The sequence below is a fragment of the Acanthisitta chloris genome, unplaced genomic scaffold (genome assembly GCF_000695815.1).
Source record: "Acanthisitta chloris isolate BGI_N310 unplaced genomic scaffold, ASM69581v1 scaffold5353, whole genome shotgun sequence".
NCBI lineage: Eukaryota > Metazoa > Chordata > Aves > Passeriformes > Acanthisittidae > Acanthisitta > Acanthisitta chloris.
Genome location: NW_008666447.1, coordinates 3,324 through 21,027, shown reverse-complemented (window position 1 = coordinate 21,027; position 17,704 = coordinate 3,324). Strand labels below are relative to the sequence as shown.

The window sequence follows — 17,704 nt, the reverse complement described above, 5'->3', positions numbered from 1 at the left end:
GATGCATCAGCCTATTTTCAAAAACCCAAGTGAAACAAAAGCATGACAGCTTTCTCTAGGCTGTATTGAATTGGCCAAAGCTGCAAAATATATTCCTTTGACCTTTATTAAACATAGTTCCTATCATGTACTTGACTCTGCAAAACTTAGACATATGTATGAACATCCCATAAAATAGTTGTATAGTCAGCTGTGTTTGGGTAATTTGCTGTACTGAAAAACACTTGTTCTGTTCTAGGTATGCCAAAGGTTATCCTCCTTACTCTCCATATATCGGAAGTTCTCCCACATTTTGTCATCTTCTGCATGAAAAAGTACCTTTCTGTTGTTTGAGACTAGATAAGGTAAAGGGAGTTTCTGTTTCTGCATTCTCACTTGTGTCTTGCATCTGAACAGGGCTGAATTCTGACTTTTGCTTAGAGATGAGGCTTGTTCAGCACTTGCTGAGCTAAGACATGTTTTCTCCTCCTTTCCATCACCGTTTGTTTATGTCCAATCTGGTTGGGTCATTTGAGACACTATTCACATCCACCGAACTTGCTTTTTCTACTGATTTCAGGGATGCCAACATAACTACTATGAAGATGCCAAAGCCTATGGATTCAAAAATAAATTAATTATAGTTGCAGCAGAAACTGCTGGAAATGGCTTATACAACTTCATTGTTCCACTACGAGCTTATTACCGACCAAAGAAAGAACTAAATCCCATTGTATTACTCCTGGACAACCCGTAAGTAAATTTTTTTTTGTCCTCTTTGAAGTTTTAAACTCATTTGACCATTATTTCAATAGATAACCACTCTTCACATGGCCAACTTAAAATCAAAAACATTATGGCACATTTATCCTTGAGAAAAGATAGTGACAAAAATAATACCCTATGTTCACTGTTCTATACAAAATTGACCCTTTGTGCACTGTAAATGGCTCATATTTCAGCTACGTTTTTCTGCAAAATATCCCAAATAATGTGAATATTGCTGCTGAAATTAAATGACTTGACAAACCCTGTAAAAAGCAAGCTGTGTAACAGTTTCACAGCTACATGACAGCACTAACCTACTTAACACAATGCACTACTGGCCTGCACCAGCTAGGCATATCTTTCATAATTCTAGCCTCTAAGATAAACAGTTCCTTAAGCCATTAGGACAGCCAGACACACTTTGTCTACAGTTATATAAAATCATGGATGAAAATTAAAACCTATGATGTTGATGGTCCTATTATTGTCTGGTGACCACTGAAGTTTTTAGCCTTTTTTTGCATTAGCTACTTGAAATTTCAGGCAAATTCTTCTCTGTCAAGACTGATTAATTTATAATTTGAATTAGATTTCCCCCCCTCAATACTTTGGTACTCCTCAAGCATTTAAAATCATAATTTTAAAGAGACAAAAATGGAAGTTAGCTGTATACAAAAAATTAGAACAAGTTACGACTCTGAAGAAATGACAGCAGCAAAAACAGTGGTAGGTTGTGGTTCCAGGCTGACACTTCCCTTTGCATAGATGTGTTCCAGTTTAAGTGTTGTTTTTCTATAAAGACCTGCTGTGAGGTGTCCCACTTTCCCTCAGACAGCTCTTCAGTCACCTGTGTTTGCAAAACAGAAGCTTTTTTATGTCCACACAGTGAATGACACAAATTGGTAGAACCTAAATGAGGCTAAAGCACTTGTGGTTCGCAGTGTCAGACCGAAGCTGTGAGCACACGGTGCCCTCTAGCGCTTGCTCTTCTTGCCAGCAGTGCCTGAATTTCCACACTTCAATGCTGTGGTCACATTTCATGGCTAAACCCACTGTTGATTAGCTTAATTAAAAGCTAAGGTTGCTAATTAAGCCAATAGCTTTAGTGTTGCGTCTCTATGCAACATTTGCAGTTTTTTGGTATGTAAGAATAAACACTGTAAAATTATGATTCAAGAAACCACAAAGTAAAATACAGTGTCTTAGTTTTCATATTCCATTTTAAGAATAAAGCATCATCTAAGATTGTCTCTTGGCTTGAATGGAGTAGATATCACAAAAACCAAATGATGATTTGATTCAACTTCACATTTTAATTAAGAACTGTCACTTCTTATTTTAAGTGCTCCTAAGTCATGCATTGGAGTATAACTTTGTAGTGTGTCCTTGACATTAGCCATTGATTCACATGTTTGGAATTAAACTGTGCCATAAAATTTCTGATTTTAGAGGTGCATTTATTAATCTAAGCATGTTAATTCTGATCATTCTTTGTGATCACAGCAAACTGTTGGTTCACAGCTTTCTGCAAACTTATTTCCTGCTTAAAGTGATATTATAATGTCAAAGTTTGAAAAAGTTATTTTTTTTTCTTTTTTTAAAACAAAGCTACCAGTTTATTGAAATACTTTAGAAGAGATGCTGCTGTTGTGATACTGTGTTTCATTTTGTAATCCCATCTGCTGCTTAGGCCAGATATGCATTTTCTGGATGCAATCTGTTGGTTTCCAATGGTTTACTACATGGTGGGCTCTATCGACAAGTAGGTGAAATAACTGTTAGAAAACTTAACATTGTAGTGCTCAGTGGTTTGTTGTGTGTATTGTCATTGCATGTTTCAGTGTGTGTTGTATTTGAAGATGATCTTTTTGCATGCATGGTTTGTGTCTGTGTGCTATAATTTGGGATTTCAAATTTCTGGTTCATAAAGAATATCATTAGTGAAAACTGTGACAGGGACCATGAGTTAATCTCCTTAAAAACATCTGATTAACACTTATTTAGGTGCATTAATGTTTTGACAAATGTATAGATTATAAGTCTGATTCTAGTGTCATTCTGTACTGACTTATAATTTATTTGAGTTTATTGACTCTGGTTTTGTAAAGATACCTACAGAATATAAACAATCTTGAATGTGTCCCAACAGTCTTCATCTTCCATCACTCAAAATATCACATACTCCTACACTTCTGTCTTCAACCCTGCTAATATATGTTTACATATATAGGTTTAGCAACATCAATTTAATGTAAAAATCATGCAGAAACAAGAGAAGAGTAAGGGCTCGTGAGCATTTTAGTAAATTCCTGTGCGTAGAGTGTAAATTTAAAGCAAACTGTTTGCTTCGCTACATAGCTAATACTGAATTGAGGCTACAACCCCATGGTATTGATTCCCAATGTAAAATACAAAAAGCTTATTTCCTGCCCTGATTAAACAGAATCCAGTTTTTCAATGAGAATTCTGGAAATTTAGCATGTCTCCATCTCAACCTCTTGTAACAAGGGCTTTAAAACTACTTGTCACAGTGATACAGGCACAGATTTACCTTGGTGATGTCATAGTCCTTGTGAGATTTATAAAGAATCCACAAAAATGGTTTTTTGCTTTCTACATATTTTGCTCTAATGCAGAAAGGATCTCAGGCTGTTAATATCTACTACTTTCTTAATTCTTAATTCCACAACATTTATAAAAAAGAATTCTACTGGTAGAATAATTAAATGTATACTGAAGAATGAATGCTCTAAGTAGTTAATAACTCAGATGTTAACCAGTTCCTATTAACATAGAAAATTAAACGTCCATTAAATTTCCTGAGTTTATTTCAAAAAAGAAATTACCAAATCCCTCCCTATTGGTGCTCAGTTGTTTTTTAGAACCGAGTGCATAAAAAAAAAATGAAGTCTTTGGGATAAGTGATTATATAGAATTTTAAAGTTTACAGTAATGCCAGCATGAACTTCTGTGTCCTTTCTGACACTAACATCACTTTGATTCTTGCTGCAATAACCAATCATAGTTTGTAGAAAGCTTTTTTTGACACTCGTTTTCATCAATAACCATCCTCGTAAAAATGTAGTTTTCCTCAACATGTTTTAAATCACGTACAGTTAATAGAAGTTGATCACCTTTAGCTAAGAAATGCATCGTAAAATATGCAAATTTTCCTTTCTTATGTACATTCCCAAAGTACCACCTTTAAGTATCTAACATATTTATCATTTGGTCACCTGGCATGAAATATCATCATGTTAGAGAGAAAACCATCAAAGGAGTCACTCTCATTTACCATTCTTTCTTTGTTAGAAGTGGCTTGCAGAAAAACAGCTTCGCTAAAATTCATAGCCAAGATGCACTTCATCAGAATAGGTCATAAAATAGTCTTTGGGTATAAAGATTTGAGATCTGTAATTGAACAGATTTCACAGCTGTGTAGCCATAGATTCCGTATTAAGAAATCTATAGCTAGAGGTACCTGAGAACTAGAATCATAATACTTCTAAATTAGCATGTTTTAAATTCTCCATGAATTAGCTGAATGCAACTGCTAAAATAAGAACAGCTCTTGAGCTTGTGAAACATTGAAATGCAGCAAATCTGGGTGTTTCAGAATATACTTCTATTTGCAGGGATCAACTGAAAGTTTGAAAAAGCAGAAATACAAATTACTCAGGAGATGTTTGGGATTGTACTTGTGCACTGAAGTTAATACAGCTCGTATAAAATCAGCCTTTCTTTTCTTATTGTCAACCACCAGTGATATTGCAGTGTTTCAAAAATACTTACATATATTCTTCCAAAATTAGACATTAATAAAACACCACACACGTCTAGTTTTCATTACCCAAAATTTTAAAAAAACTTTACAATGTGTTACATAAACTTAGGAACCTAAGAAGATCATGACTGAAAAGAAAAACTATCAGCATGATTAAGATTTAGTTAATATTATAAGATTGCCAAAGGAGAAGCAATTACAATGTCAAAATAGCTCTTTGCCTTGGAAGTAAATAGAATGATGCAAAATTTAGTTTTCCAATTTTCCTTGGAAACTGTGAAATTTTCCCTTTCTTCTTATTTCACTTAATTAAAATTTGCTATTCTTCAGGCTGTCTTTTTTATTATGGGAAAAATCCTTTCTAAACATGTCAAAAAGTACTTGGAGTCTGTGGAAAATAATGTTGTTAAAACAGCTGACACTTGCTTCATTTTGGAAACAAAGCTACAGGGCATGATGAGAACCATAACTCAGTTGTTGATGAGTGTTTTCTGTGGTTGTGCTTCACAGTAACATTGTCTAGCTGTGTGCAATGTTTGACTCATCCACAGCTGCTCCAAAAAGAATTGTGAGAACACTCCAACTCATAGTTTAGCTTAAAATATGAATGCATTGTATGTCCTGGTAGGAAACATATTAACATTTTGAAATTGAAATAAAATTGTGGGAAAGAGCAACCCAGAGCATTTATTTGGGTCTTTTCATTGTCAAAAGTAGCTGCAGTGCAGCAAGTTGTTGCAGCATATAAGGACATACTGTCTTCCCCAAGCTTATTTTTTAAAAAAAGGAAATCAATTTATCATTTAGCAAAAAGAGAGGGTCTGCAACTATCTACTGAAATAGATTTCATATTCTGTCAATTAATTGAGGTGTTATACTAGATGTAGATGATATGGATGTATATGGAGATGAAGGGAACTGAGCAGATTGGCAAATGCCAGCCATCGCTAATCTTTTAAGTGTTCCATATTTAAGTTGCTTGTTTCTTTCTCCCTCTTTGTCTTCACAAAAGCCTAGATGACTTATTAAGATGTGGGGTCACCTTTGCAGCTAATATGGTGGTGGTGGACAAAGAAAGCACAATGAGTGCTGAGGAAGACTACATGGCAGATGCGAAAACTATTGTAAATGTTCAAACACTCTTCAGGTAAGGCATTTTTTCAATCTATACATCCTCATTAACTGTGAAATGCTCGATGCCTTTGGCACCCAGATAAGAAATTATTCTTTTTTCTTCTACTGAAGTTTTCCCTGACAAGAAGTTGCATTTTACGTGGGCAATCTTTTTCCCACCCTGCTTAGCAATACACTTAGAATCTTGAGCTATTCTCCTGAAATCTCAGATAAAATTCTTTGCAATGCAAAACCAGATGATCCTTTTAAAAGTCAATTGTCAGGTTTGCAGGAAGGAAAAGAAAGCTACTCTTGAAGGCTAAGGACAAAAGATAGTTAGGAAAGGAATTTTTTCCTCAGTGCAGTAGTCTTTCACAGTAATGGTAAAGCCAGTATGAAAAACAGATCCTTCTAATGCTAAAAAGTAAGCAGTGCATCACTATGAAGTTAGTAGGAAGTGTTCACATTCTTGCTATATAGGATTGAACAAAAATTAGGATTTTAGGCACATATATGCAACATTACATATGACAACAGCATGTTAAGAGTCATGAAGGAATAACTGAATACAGAATGAAAAAATACACAGTCTAGTAAAGAGGCTGAAGAGGCTGTGACGAAAAGCTAAGCACTGAGATTTCCTGTTCTTTTGAGAACCTCTCCTTATTAAAGCCTCACTTTGTGTTAAATACCTTGGTTCAACAACTACGAAAAGATATATGTCCCTTTGATCTGTGAAAAATGTTATTTGCTGAAAAAGACCCAAAACAGAAACACCAAAAACATCTCCCACAAAACAAAAACAAAACACAGCACATGGCCAACTTTGAAATGCCTCCCTGACATGGGGCTTAAGTCTAGCACTTCCTGATATTCAATCTAATAAGATCTGGAAAAGCAGAAGTCTGTACCTTGGGGACTGAGTATCATTCAGTATTGCTTTGATTGCCATCACCCCTTTTCTGTGTCAAGCCTTCCACATAAGACCAGAGATATGCATAATAAAAGTCTTTTGAATGTGTCAGTGTTTTAGAAAACTGAGTCATTAAAATACAAATATTTCAATGGAGCTTTTTTCTTCACAAATGGAGCTGTGTGAGAACACAGTTAAATGCTGTTAGTATTTCTGCACGTGCTCAAAAGAAGTGAAATCTATGTTGCACGAGAAACTTTAGTTCTGTCTAACTTAGAGTTTTTGAATTGGTACCCGATACTAGCACAGCTTTGTGTGTGTTCCATAATCACACCTACTAAAATTGGGTTGGAAACTAGAACTGAGCTTAATCTTTGCATCATTCAGGTCTAATCTATATTGTGCTAGGGTATCTCACCAAGGCTTCTTGCATATATCACTTAAATTTTTCAGAAATACAGTTTGCCCCAAAATACAAAAGAGAAAAATGAGTTGAATGGAAAATAAAACTTGCAAAGTACCAGTTGATTTTTCACATAGCTGTGTTCCACTTTGTAAAAGATCACAGCAGTAAACTACATACCATAGGTATCCAACTAGATCTTACTATAAACTCATTCAATTGTTTTGCACAGTGCCTACAACTAGATGGCAGCTTTAACTCATGTGCAACTTATACACCTGGTTCAGTATTGGTTTGACTGTGTGGTACTACTTACAAACATCAAAATAAATGAGAATAAATATCTTGGTTTAACAATACTTTTCATGAAATTTTATAAACTTTCACAGTGTATTGTATACATTTTTTTCTATTTTTTTCCCCTAGAGCACATACAATAATTTCACTGCATTTTTCTATTATGTAAAAGTTGTAGAAATAAGTAAGCTTTGGGAAGAGGCATAAGGTAGTGGCATTTACCTGGTCTGCAGACTAAACTACATTCATTGCACCAAGGTAAATAGTTTTGTAAAATACCTTTAAAAATATACTTAAAGCTTTTTTGTTAGTTAATAACTAATACCAGAAACTAATGAGGAAGAGACTGGACATGCAAGAGTACTTCACACAAAACTGTAGTGTTGAAGGATTTTAAACTACCAGATTTAATACATGCTGTTCTCAAAGACACCACATCAGTGAAGAAGATTCCACTTAAGTGTCACCAAATGAAATCAGTCAGATGATATAGGCTAATCTAAACCTCACTGATGCGATTTACTGAGGCCTGAAAAAGGAATGTGAATGTGCTGCAGTACTGTTTGGCCTAGGCTGGCAGGTCTGTTCTGACATTATTCTCTGATTTACATAAATTAATAATCTTGCTTTGCCAGATGAGTGTGCCCCTCTGCCTTAGAAGACAGATGCACTGTTTATAAGGACAGGGTTATTAGCACTTTTAAAGCTAGAAGCTGTTCCATACCAATTAAAACTGTGGCACAACACTAGCTTATCTGACTTAATTACAGTTAAAAGGAGTAAAGAAGTGTGACTTGAATGGTCACACTGACTAAGAAAGGAAGTCTTTCATCCTTTGGATAGGAAAGAACAAGTTATTACAGAATGAAAATAAAAGGAGAAATTGATAGTCTTGGACTATGCCTTAAGATGCTTTTTCACTTTTGGAAAAGGAAATAGGAAGCCAACAATTGAGTCCCTGTAGACAGCAATGAGTACACCATAGACAAACATTGAGTTTCCTCATGCAGTAGGTCCAAAAGGGGTGTTTATATTTACTCTTGCTTTCAAGTAATTGAAAGCTTTAAATGGTGGTGATCAGGAGGGCCCATTTGAAAGTTCTACTAGCTAAGATCTTGAAGGCTGTATTTCAAATGCTGCAAGATGCCTCTTGGCAGCAGTACACCTGTCAAGTCAACAGTTTGGCTGGCATGTAGCTGTCAGCACCAATTTAGAGATAAAGCAAAGGAGGTGTTGTGATGGCATTACATTGATTTATCATTTTGGTTCAGGAAAGAATTAAATGTATCTCTTGCTTGTCAGATTTCCAAATACCAATTCAACAACAATCCATACCTTCCAACGGGCTGATAAGAGCTTTCTCTGCCCCATCCATACTAGAATGGGATAGAAGAGAAAGATCTTTGCACAGAAGTAGCCTGCTCAATGCTGAACTCTTGCAGGCAGTGTGAGAAGCAACTTGTCTCTCTACCTGGAGAGTAATTTCCCCTACTTCAGTTAATAAGGCACTCATAGGTAAAATATGAATTTTACCAATACCAGCTCTGAAACTGATTTCCTAATATAAATCAGTTTTCACATCTTGGTGATAAACAAAATTCATCTTCAACAGAAACCTAGTTACCTGCCTTTTTTTCCCGCCCTCTAAGTTATGTATATTTTATCATTAGATCAGCTTTTAATTTCCTGCTGCTCTTAGTTCTGAGTGTTATATTGTTAATTTTCAAATAGGAATGCCCGACATTTTATGCTTAATTATGGCAATACAAGAAAACATCCATCCAGCAGAAGCTTAAGTAATTCCATGCTCCATAATACAGAATTAGTGCAAATTATTCTCCTTCCTCAGAACTTGAACATATTTGTTAAGCTAGTTAAGAAGTCCAAGTTCATACCTGTAAGTGTGATACTTTCATGAGCACTGGCAGGTTTTTGGAATACACAACATACAAGTGAAGATGTACCACAGTTTCATCTCAAGGGTGAGGTTAGCATGTCTTTACTCTCTGTATGTAAACTCCATTCCCTAAATACTTCATTTTTACTAGGACATAAATAGACTGTATAACAACACTGCTCCAGTCAACACTAGGCTACATTTTGACATCATTAGAGCTAGAAAACTGTATTGCATTGCTATGGCATTAACTCATACTGGCAGATAGTCTTGACAGCCTGAATTGGTGTTAACTTATAAATAATTTGTATATGTAAATATTTTAAAGTGAGAACATAAATATACATAAGAATATATTTTCTGAGCAACTCCCACAAGTGTCAGTTTTCGTCTACACTGCTCTGTCTGTAGTCACAGCATACAAAGAGAGCTCAGGAAAAAAATTCAAATGTAAAGAGTACATAAACCAGTAGCAGTCTACAGGTACTAATTGCAGGCTATATAGTTGGCATTTTTTTCTTGTTTCCTACAGCTTTTTGTCATTTTAGAAATTATTAAATAAAATCTTTGGTAATGAAATGAAGTGGTTTCTTTCTGACATTTAAATATATTGTAAGATCAATCTTTGAATGCATGTGTGCTGCTTTGTGAATTCTACAGAGAATGTTTTGCAGTTTCCTCTGCTATTGTACCAGCATTGTGTAGTGCCAAGAACCACCACAGATTTCAGGGACTTCATTAAAAACATGGACATGAGCACAAGTTGTAGCATTATGTAGAGCCTTACATTTGTGAATTGTTATAATGAGAGGTATAACCATCATATTCTTTTAAAATACAGGTTGTTCTCAAGCCTAAGCATTATCACAGAACTAACTCACCCAGCCAACATGAGATTCATGCAGTTCAGAGCCAAAGACTGCTATTCTCTTGCTCTATCCAAATTAGAAAAGGTAAGGAGATTTGCCTCCCCCCAACCTTCTTCAAATTTAAATGTTATAATTTTTTTACCTTTTCTGATTTTGTAACAATGATTTCAAAACAAGTGGAAACAGTGAAATGATTTTAAGGTTGTAGAGCTACTGTAAAAGTTCATATTTACAAAACTCTTCCCTCATTTAAGAGTGAAGTTTGATTTGATTTCCATTAGTTTACAATATAATACTAATCAACCACATCTGTGCTGGAATTTTCTCAAGGAAAACAGAATATTTTTGGATAACTGAATATTTAGAGCTAGTATGGTTTTCCAGGGGGGTGACACAGGCAATTAATGTGGAACATCTTTTAACTGACTAAACACTTAAAACAGACAGCTTTTATTATATTTTTAATTCCTCTTCACTTGAAAGGCACTATGATTACATCTTCTGTACCATTTTCATATATCTGTATGAGATATTGGCATTACTGTGACAGCTTGAGAACAGCAATTGTTCTCTGCAAAGGGCAGTCCTAGTGACACTACTGAAATGCTAGATAAAACCTTCATGGTCTATAAATTATCATGCATGTGTTGGCATTTTCAAGCTGTGGAACAGGGAGACTAAATGGAGTTTTGTAAAATTTACTTTGCTTGTTTAAAACACTATTAGATTGGAGCATACAAATTAACATGTTCATCTATTTAACTCAGTAAACTCAAGGACAATCCTCTATCACAGATCTTCATTGGTGATCTGACCTACACATCTCTGCCCTCCACAAACCTTACAGTATCTCATTCATGATCTTTCAGGCCATTTTCTGAGTTAATGAGAGTAAGACAAGTAATACCACTGTGCCAGTCTTCAAGGACAGAAACCCTTCATGACATTTGTCTCTTTTGGCCCTTGCTATCAATCTGTATTTCAAGGACAGAAACCCTTCATGACATTCGTCTCTTTTGGCCCTTCTTATCAATCTGTACATATGTCAAGATTATTACTAGGTTTTCTCCGTAGCCTCCCAATCTCTGCACCTCAGATTTCTTACATATCTTGGCAAACTTGAATCCATGCTAAAATCATTGCCATTTCACAGATTTAACATATAATTTCCATTTACTAGCTGTACAGTAAATTTCATAGATTTTGAGGATTTCAGTTATTTCACTATTTACTATATCATTTTCACATAGGTAATTTTAATATCTATATAATGGAAAAAAGCCTTTTCATAGTAACTGGTCTTCACATTCCAGCTTCCAGTTTCTTACAGAGGAATTGAATCATGCAAATATTCAGCATGTCTAGATGAGATAGGATAAGTATGAGAAGTAAATCTTATATTCAGTTGACCATCAGACTTACATGTTGACCGCAAGATGCAAATATATGGGTGATCTCTTGTGATTTATTGACCTTTGTCCAGGACAGCACAAAGGCTTCATCTTATTCAGGTGGTGTTCTGACATGTACATAGCATGAAGAACTGTGAGGAAGCCAGACTAAAGTTGTTAAGCAAAGAGAGGAGCCATTTGCAGCAGGAGGCACAGCTTTATATGGCTATGCCTATACCACTCCCACTCCCCATTATAGGTTGCACCTGTGTCCTCTCCATTTTAGCACTCCCTCCCTCAATGGTAACTTCAGGGAAGACAAGCTGAAGCTGGTTGGAATCAGGCAGTGCCAGCTTATTCAGGGCAACAAGTGCCAACAGCTGGATGGTGCCTTCAAGACTGTGTTCCAATCTAACTATAACTTGACAGATTTTTTTATTACTACTTTTCAACATATTCCCTTAATCCAATTCCAGTTGCTTCTGGAACATTCTGTGGGCTGCAGCCTGCCTACTTCAATGCAGCAAAACCAGGATTTTAATCTCAGTTTTTTCTTACTTTACATGGACTCCTTCATTTTCCAAGTTTCTGGAAATAATTAAAAATACTTTCACTTCTTCCCTGTCTTTATTATTTGATTGTGCAGATGTAAGATTGTGAATATAGGTTGGAAGCTGAACAGTTAATGAACTTCCTGTCCAAACTATGCTCTGCTGAAGTGGAGGTAGATAAATTATCTTAAAGAAAGAACATTTCCTTCATTGCTGTTGCAGTTGCCTGCTGTTGATATTTCCCAGTCATTTCAGCTTAACATTTGCAGGGAGAACTTCACAGGTGGTGCTGTAGTTCATTTGATGTTTCAAAAATCCCTCAGGCAAAATGAAAGGCAATTAAAAACTCCACTAAAAATTATCTAATGCAGTCAAACGTACAGTTGCTTGTTTATGTCTGCATTAAGCATCTCATTTTCAGAAAGACTGAAAACATCAGGCAAGTTGCCTTCAGGTAGCACCAAAACACATGTGCAAAATTGGCTTTTCAACCTAATGGGCTGCAGAAGAAAGGTAATGCAAATCAGATGTCCATCTGCTGTTGCAGCTGCAACTTTTCTCATTTTAGAGGTAAATAAATCTGATGGTAAACTCAGCACTGACACAAGAGAGAGCAGTGGAGATGGGCCTTAGGTCTCTTTCAGCAACTGACAGAGTGGCTAAAACAGGTTTCAGATTAGTTTGGGGTTGATAATTTCTTACTGGTATCACAGAATTTACTGTTAAGAAGGCATAGGTATGATGCCAAAATAGGAAAAAGGTGAAAGCATGATAAAGAACCTTAAACAAAATTTGGCACAACCCCATGCAATGCTACAGGCTTGAGGCAGAGTGGTTGGAAAGCTGCTACAGGACCTGGAGGTGTCTGCTGACAGCAAGAGCCAGAAGTGTGTCCAGGTGGACAAGAAGGCAAATGTCATCCTGGCTTGTATCAGAAGTAGTGTGACCAGCAGGACCAGGGCAATGATCACCTCACTGTACCATTTCTTCCTTTTTTGCATCACATTCTGTTGTGTTTCAAGTTTCTGTTCCTAGTAGACTTTCTGGACCTGATCAGCACCAAGATATTGGAGCATGTTAGCAAGAACTTTGCTCTGAGCACAGTTGATATCCCTCAATCTTTTACAAATTGATTTGGCAGAATATGCCCATGCAATTTGAGATGTGATGTGACAGCATATACATTAATCAAAATCTTTCAGCCTTAAAATCTGTATGTACTGAACAAAGATGCTGCAAACTTGTAGAAAGAAACTATATTGACAGTAAAGAGATTTTACACTTTTGACCTCTTTCAAAGTAATATCAATTTCACCAGCATTAAATGTGTTTTTTATTTCTTAATTCCTTAACAGAAAGAACGGGAGAAGGGATCTAATCTGGCATTTATGTTTCGACTACCCTTTGCTGCTGGGAGGGTTTTCAGCATCAGTATGTTGGATACACTGCTTTATCAGGTACTATGAACAATAATGTGACTTATCTTAGCACCTATTTTATTGTACATAATTGTTGGACGACCCCATGTTCCTACATATGATCTATTAAAGTCTGTGTCTATATGAGAAACTATCAAAGGCAAAAGATAACGGACCATGTTACACATGATGGTATTAGTTCAGCTATCAAATAGTTTTGATAAGACCTTCATAAATTACAGATTTTAGAGACCAATAACACTTCACTCTGCAATAAAAAGGCAGTGCCCATTGCCACAACGTGGTGTCGCTAGACACAAAAAAATCAAGAGAATTACTTTTGTGAGTAATTTATCAGTCATCTGCATTTACTGATAAAGGCCTCAATTACTTCATTGATGGTCTTGGCCTCCTACTTGTCTTGACTAGACCTCCAGGGAACCAATCATTACATTTTAAAGTGAGCCATTCTGGCTCTGGCAAGGAATATATTCAGTGGTTTCAAAGAGGCAGTGGGGGAAGAAAAGGCAGCAGTGAACCTCATTGTCCAGAATACAGGACAGAGCTCCTCATGCAGAAAGTAGTGATGACAGTCATTGGGGATAAGGGAAGGGCAACAGCCTCAGACAATTGAAGAAAAAAGATCAGAAAATACAGTCAGGGCAAATGAAGTTAACAGTTGCTAGTTTCAGGGTGGAAAAATAGGCCAGTATTGCTCGCTCTTCAGCAGTGACCATATTTCTGCACACTCTGATGCATCATGATGCCCAGGCAGCAGCCCCTAGTACTAGCCCTTCAAGGATCAAAGTACATAGAAAAATGAGCAATACCACCATGGCCCATGTAATCTGCTCACCTAAGTAGCTACCTGTACTTTGCTTGTATCTAGAGACAGCCTGTGGATGCTTTTTGCTGCTCGCTCTTCAGCAGTGACCATATTTCTGCACACTCTGATGCATCATGATGCCCAGGCAGCAGCCCCTAGTACTAGCCCTTCAAGGATCAAAGTACATAGAAAAATGAGCAATACCACCATGGCCCATGTAATCTGCTCACCTAAGTAGCTACCTGTACTTTGCTTGTATCTAGAGACAGCCTGTGGATGCTTTTTGCATCCAGGTGTGATCTTGTAGGGTAGGGAAATTAGTTTGGCAATTTGATGCTTGAAAGATCTTCTTTCATCTCAATTCTGCTTCCAAGTAAATTCCCTGAAGGCGAATTCAACATAAATAGACAAATTCCTGGAGCTAGTCTTTTCTCAAAAAGTGCTTAATATATAAACCAGTCATGTATATGGACATATATGTGCTAGAAGTTTTAGAAATAAATGTATTTTCTTATAAAACAACTTCTTCATCATGACTCACAATATCAACATCATGTACCACAATATTTTAAAAAGAATTAAAATATTATGGCACATACACAGGAACAGATCTGTCATCATCAACAACTCCTGCCAGCACATAAATAGCTTCAATATTTTATGTTTGCTCCTGGACATGCTGTGACTTGACAGAGTAACACCATTCATCCAGAAGTCTTTAAAACAAAAAGCCCAATACACTCATTTTCACTCAAATTCCACCTGTCTTTTCTTTGAGCTGCTACTGCTCAGGTGAGCTGTCATTTTTCCAGAATTATCTTCCTTATTCTGCGCTACATATACGATGACAGCAACTCTCTGTTCTTTTTCATGGTCCCTTCCATTTCTGTACAACTTTTTTTTTCGCATACAAGTTACAGAGTAACTAACACAGAGAACAGCAGAGTTCATCTGGTTCTTCCCTTTATGGGCTAAATACAAAACCTTAAAATTCTCTTTAGAACATTGAATGCAAAATGAGTGTCCAATTGCAGCAGCCCAACCCATGTGGGCAAGTATTTGTGATTTTAGTTGATCTAATGTCTGTTCCTGGCCTTAGCCAACACTTCTACATTGAGCTTAACTTCTACCTTTTAACTAACAGCAACACATTTCTATTAGTAGAACAACAAGCCTGGCCTGAGACAAGGCAGGTCAACCCTTCAAAAACCAGATGGATAGGTAAAAGCCAGTGGCTCATCTGAATTGAAATAGTAGCAGTATCACTGATTGCCACTGCTCAGTACTGCAGACCCAGCTACATATGACAGCATTTCTTTTGCACAGAAGAGTCCATTATTATAATTTCACACCTAGTAAGGCTAACACCTTACTTCCATTGATCTTATGACTACCTTCATCTTTGCTTTTATGGTGCCTTTTTATGCTTTAGTCTTCTGAATCCTCTATGTACGTTGCATGCATATGCAGAGCCAAATAAGAAAATGTATTTTTTGTAAGTAAAGTCAGCAAAAAAGAAAGGGATAGCTGTTTCTACAGTGATTAAGAGACTTGCAAGATAAAGAGATTGATTGCAAACACAGATGTACAATTTCTTTGAAATTAACCCATGGTGCTAATGGTTACCTGCTCACCTGTTCATTAAAGCTTTTTTTTCTTTCTTTTCTGTCTCTCCTGTTAAAACAATCTTGCAGTCGTTTGTGAAAGATTATATGATTTCTATCACAAGACTTCTGCTGGGACTTGATACCACACCAGGATCTGGGTTTCTTTGTTCTGTAAGTTACTTCAAAACATAAAAGATTAGTACAGAGTGCCAGAGAAGATCCTGTAGTGTGTGCAAAATACTTTTACTTGCTTTGTGCAGCATTTCCTTTTGTGAAAGTCCAAGAAAGGCCATCTGTTTCTGTTTTCACCAGGGTAGAAGACAAGAAAACTAGATAGAAAAACATACCCATTTTTAGCTCCATAGCAAAACACAACCCCCTCCCCAAGAAAACATAATACATTCTATACAGCAGAAAGGAAAATAGGAACAACAAGAAAACACAGGAAAAGTGCATTTTAGATGAAATAGCAGTGGCAATTCAGGAAGCAGTTTAAAAATTGAGTATATAATAACCAGGAAGGACAAGCTATATTGTACAGCCTGGCTAGCACGTACAATGCCATTGCACAATACCCATTTTCATCCTAGGTAATAAAGGGCACAAGTAGTTTTTTTACATAAAAATGTATTAAATGACTTTAGATGCCTAAGTTAAAAAGTAATCTAATTATTATATATGTCAATATTTTCCAGTGCAAAGTATATTTGTATATCTATTTTTATGTGTACATTGACATAAAAATTAAAACCATTAACATGATTTTATTAAAATGAGCCCCACCTTTCTGTTTTCTCCCACACCCATCATGCCCCAGGTGGCAAACAGACCAATACAAGTTGAGTAATTTACAAGTTGCTTTCTGAGAAATTATAAAGAATTGCAGGATATTGTTCTCAGAAAGAAGTTACCAATGATGGTTTAAGAAAGTTGCTTAAATAAAAACCCAGATGTATTTCTTGGCTAATCATTAGTGAACGTAAGATAATCAAATCTCTAAAATGGAGCTCATATATCTTGAAATAAAGCTAGTGTAACTAATAAAATAACTGGGATTCATTTAAGACTTTGTTATGCCATTTATGCTTAGTGTATTACTTCCTCCCTTCTCCCCAGATGTTCAGCCTGCAGTTCAGTGAACAGTTTTCTGGCTGCATTCAAAATACTCATGCATTCTTCAGTCTGTCCATCACCAGTTTCTTACTGCTGCCAATGTTTAGTTCATTCTTTCATATTTTAGTCAAATATGAACACTGGATGAAGGCTGTGTGTAAGTTCCTAAGCAATTTTAAAACAAGACCAGAAGTGCATTACACTGAACCACTTGCACTGCAATGCCTTCTGAACAGGGAGAGAACCAAAGAAACAGCATCTACAAACTCAATACAAGTTTCAGATTTGTTGTGCAGCAAAGGTACAATTCTGCAATATCATAATTACCAGCTAGTGTTTAGTTTTAGGGTTTTTTTTCATGAGTAATATAGTGAAGAAGTGATAAGCCCTCTTGAGCTAAAAGTCCTGCTTCCTATTATTATTTGTTCAGATGAAAATCACAGAAGAGGATCTGTGGATTAGGACATATGCCAGACTGTATCAGAAACTTTGCTCTTCTACGGGAGACATTCCAATTGGAGTCTATAGGACAGAACCCCAAAAGCTTACAACATCTGAGGTACGTCAGTTTACTGTGCTTTTCTTTGGATTTGATTGCAAAGCATACAAGGCCTCTGTCTGCTGACGTATGTGTGGTCACGCTCAACTTGGGCTGACTCAGCCTAGACTTCAGGAGTACCAGTTGCCATATGGACTTTGATTCTTGTGCTTACCTGGAGGAAGCTGATGGATTGGAAACAAAGGGCAGCCCAGACAGCTAGAACAGGCTAGGGGA

The 17,704-nt window shown here is 36.4% G+C and overlaps 1 protein-coding gene across 1 annotated transcript in view; it reads left to right on the top strand.

Annotated features, from left to right (window-relative positions):
- The window catches only part of KCNT2 (potassium channel, subfamily T, member 2), a gene marked incomplete at both ends in the record, with an annotated part of 81,283 nt that extends 63,795 nt beyond the window's left edge, over positions 1-17,488 (top strand). The window contains 8 exons of the mRNA XM_009072108.1: positions 239-344; positions 560-732; positions 2,438-2,509; positions 5,544-5,678; positions 9,996-10,107; positions 13,321-13,422; positions 15,904-15,987; positions 17,360-17,488. Coding sequence (XP_009070356.1) covers positions 239-344; positions 560-732; positions 2,438-2,509; positions 5,544-5,678; positions 9,996-10,107; positions 13,321-13,422; positions 15,904-15,987; positions 17,360-17,488 — 913 coding nt within the window. The remainder of the gene's footprint in view (positions 1-238; positions 345-559; positions 733-2,437; positions 2,510-5,543; positions 5,679-9,995; positions 10,108-13,320; positions 13,423-15,903; positions 15,988-17,359) is intronic.
- Between the last annotated feature and the right edge of the window lie 216 nt (positions 17,489-17,704).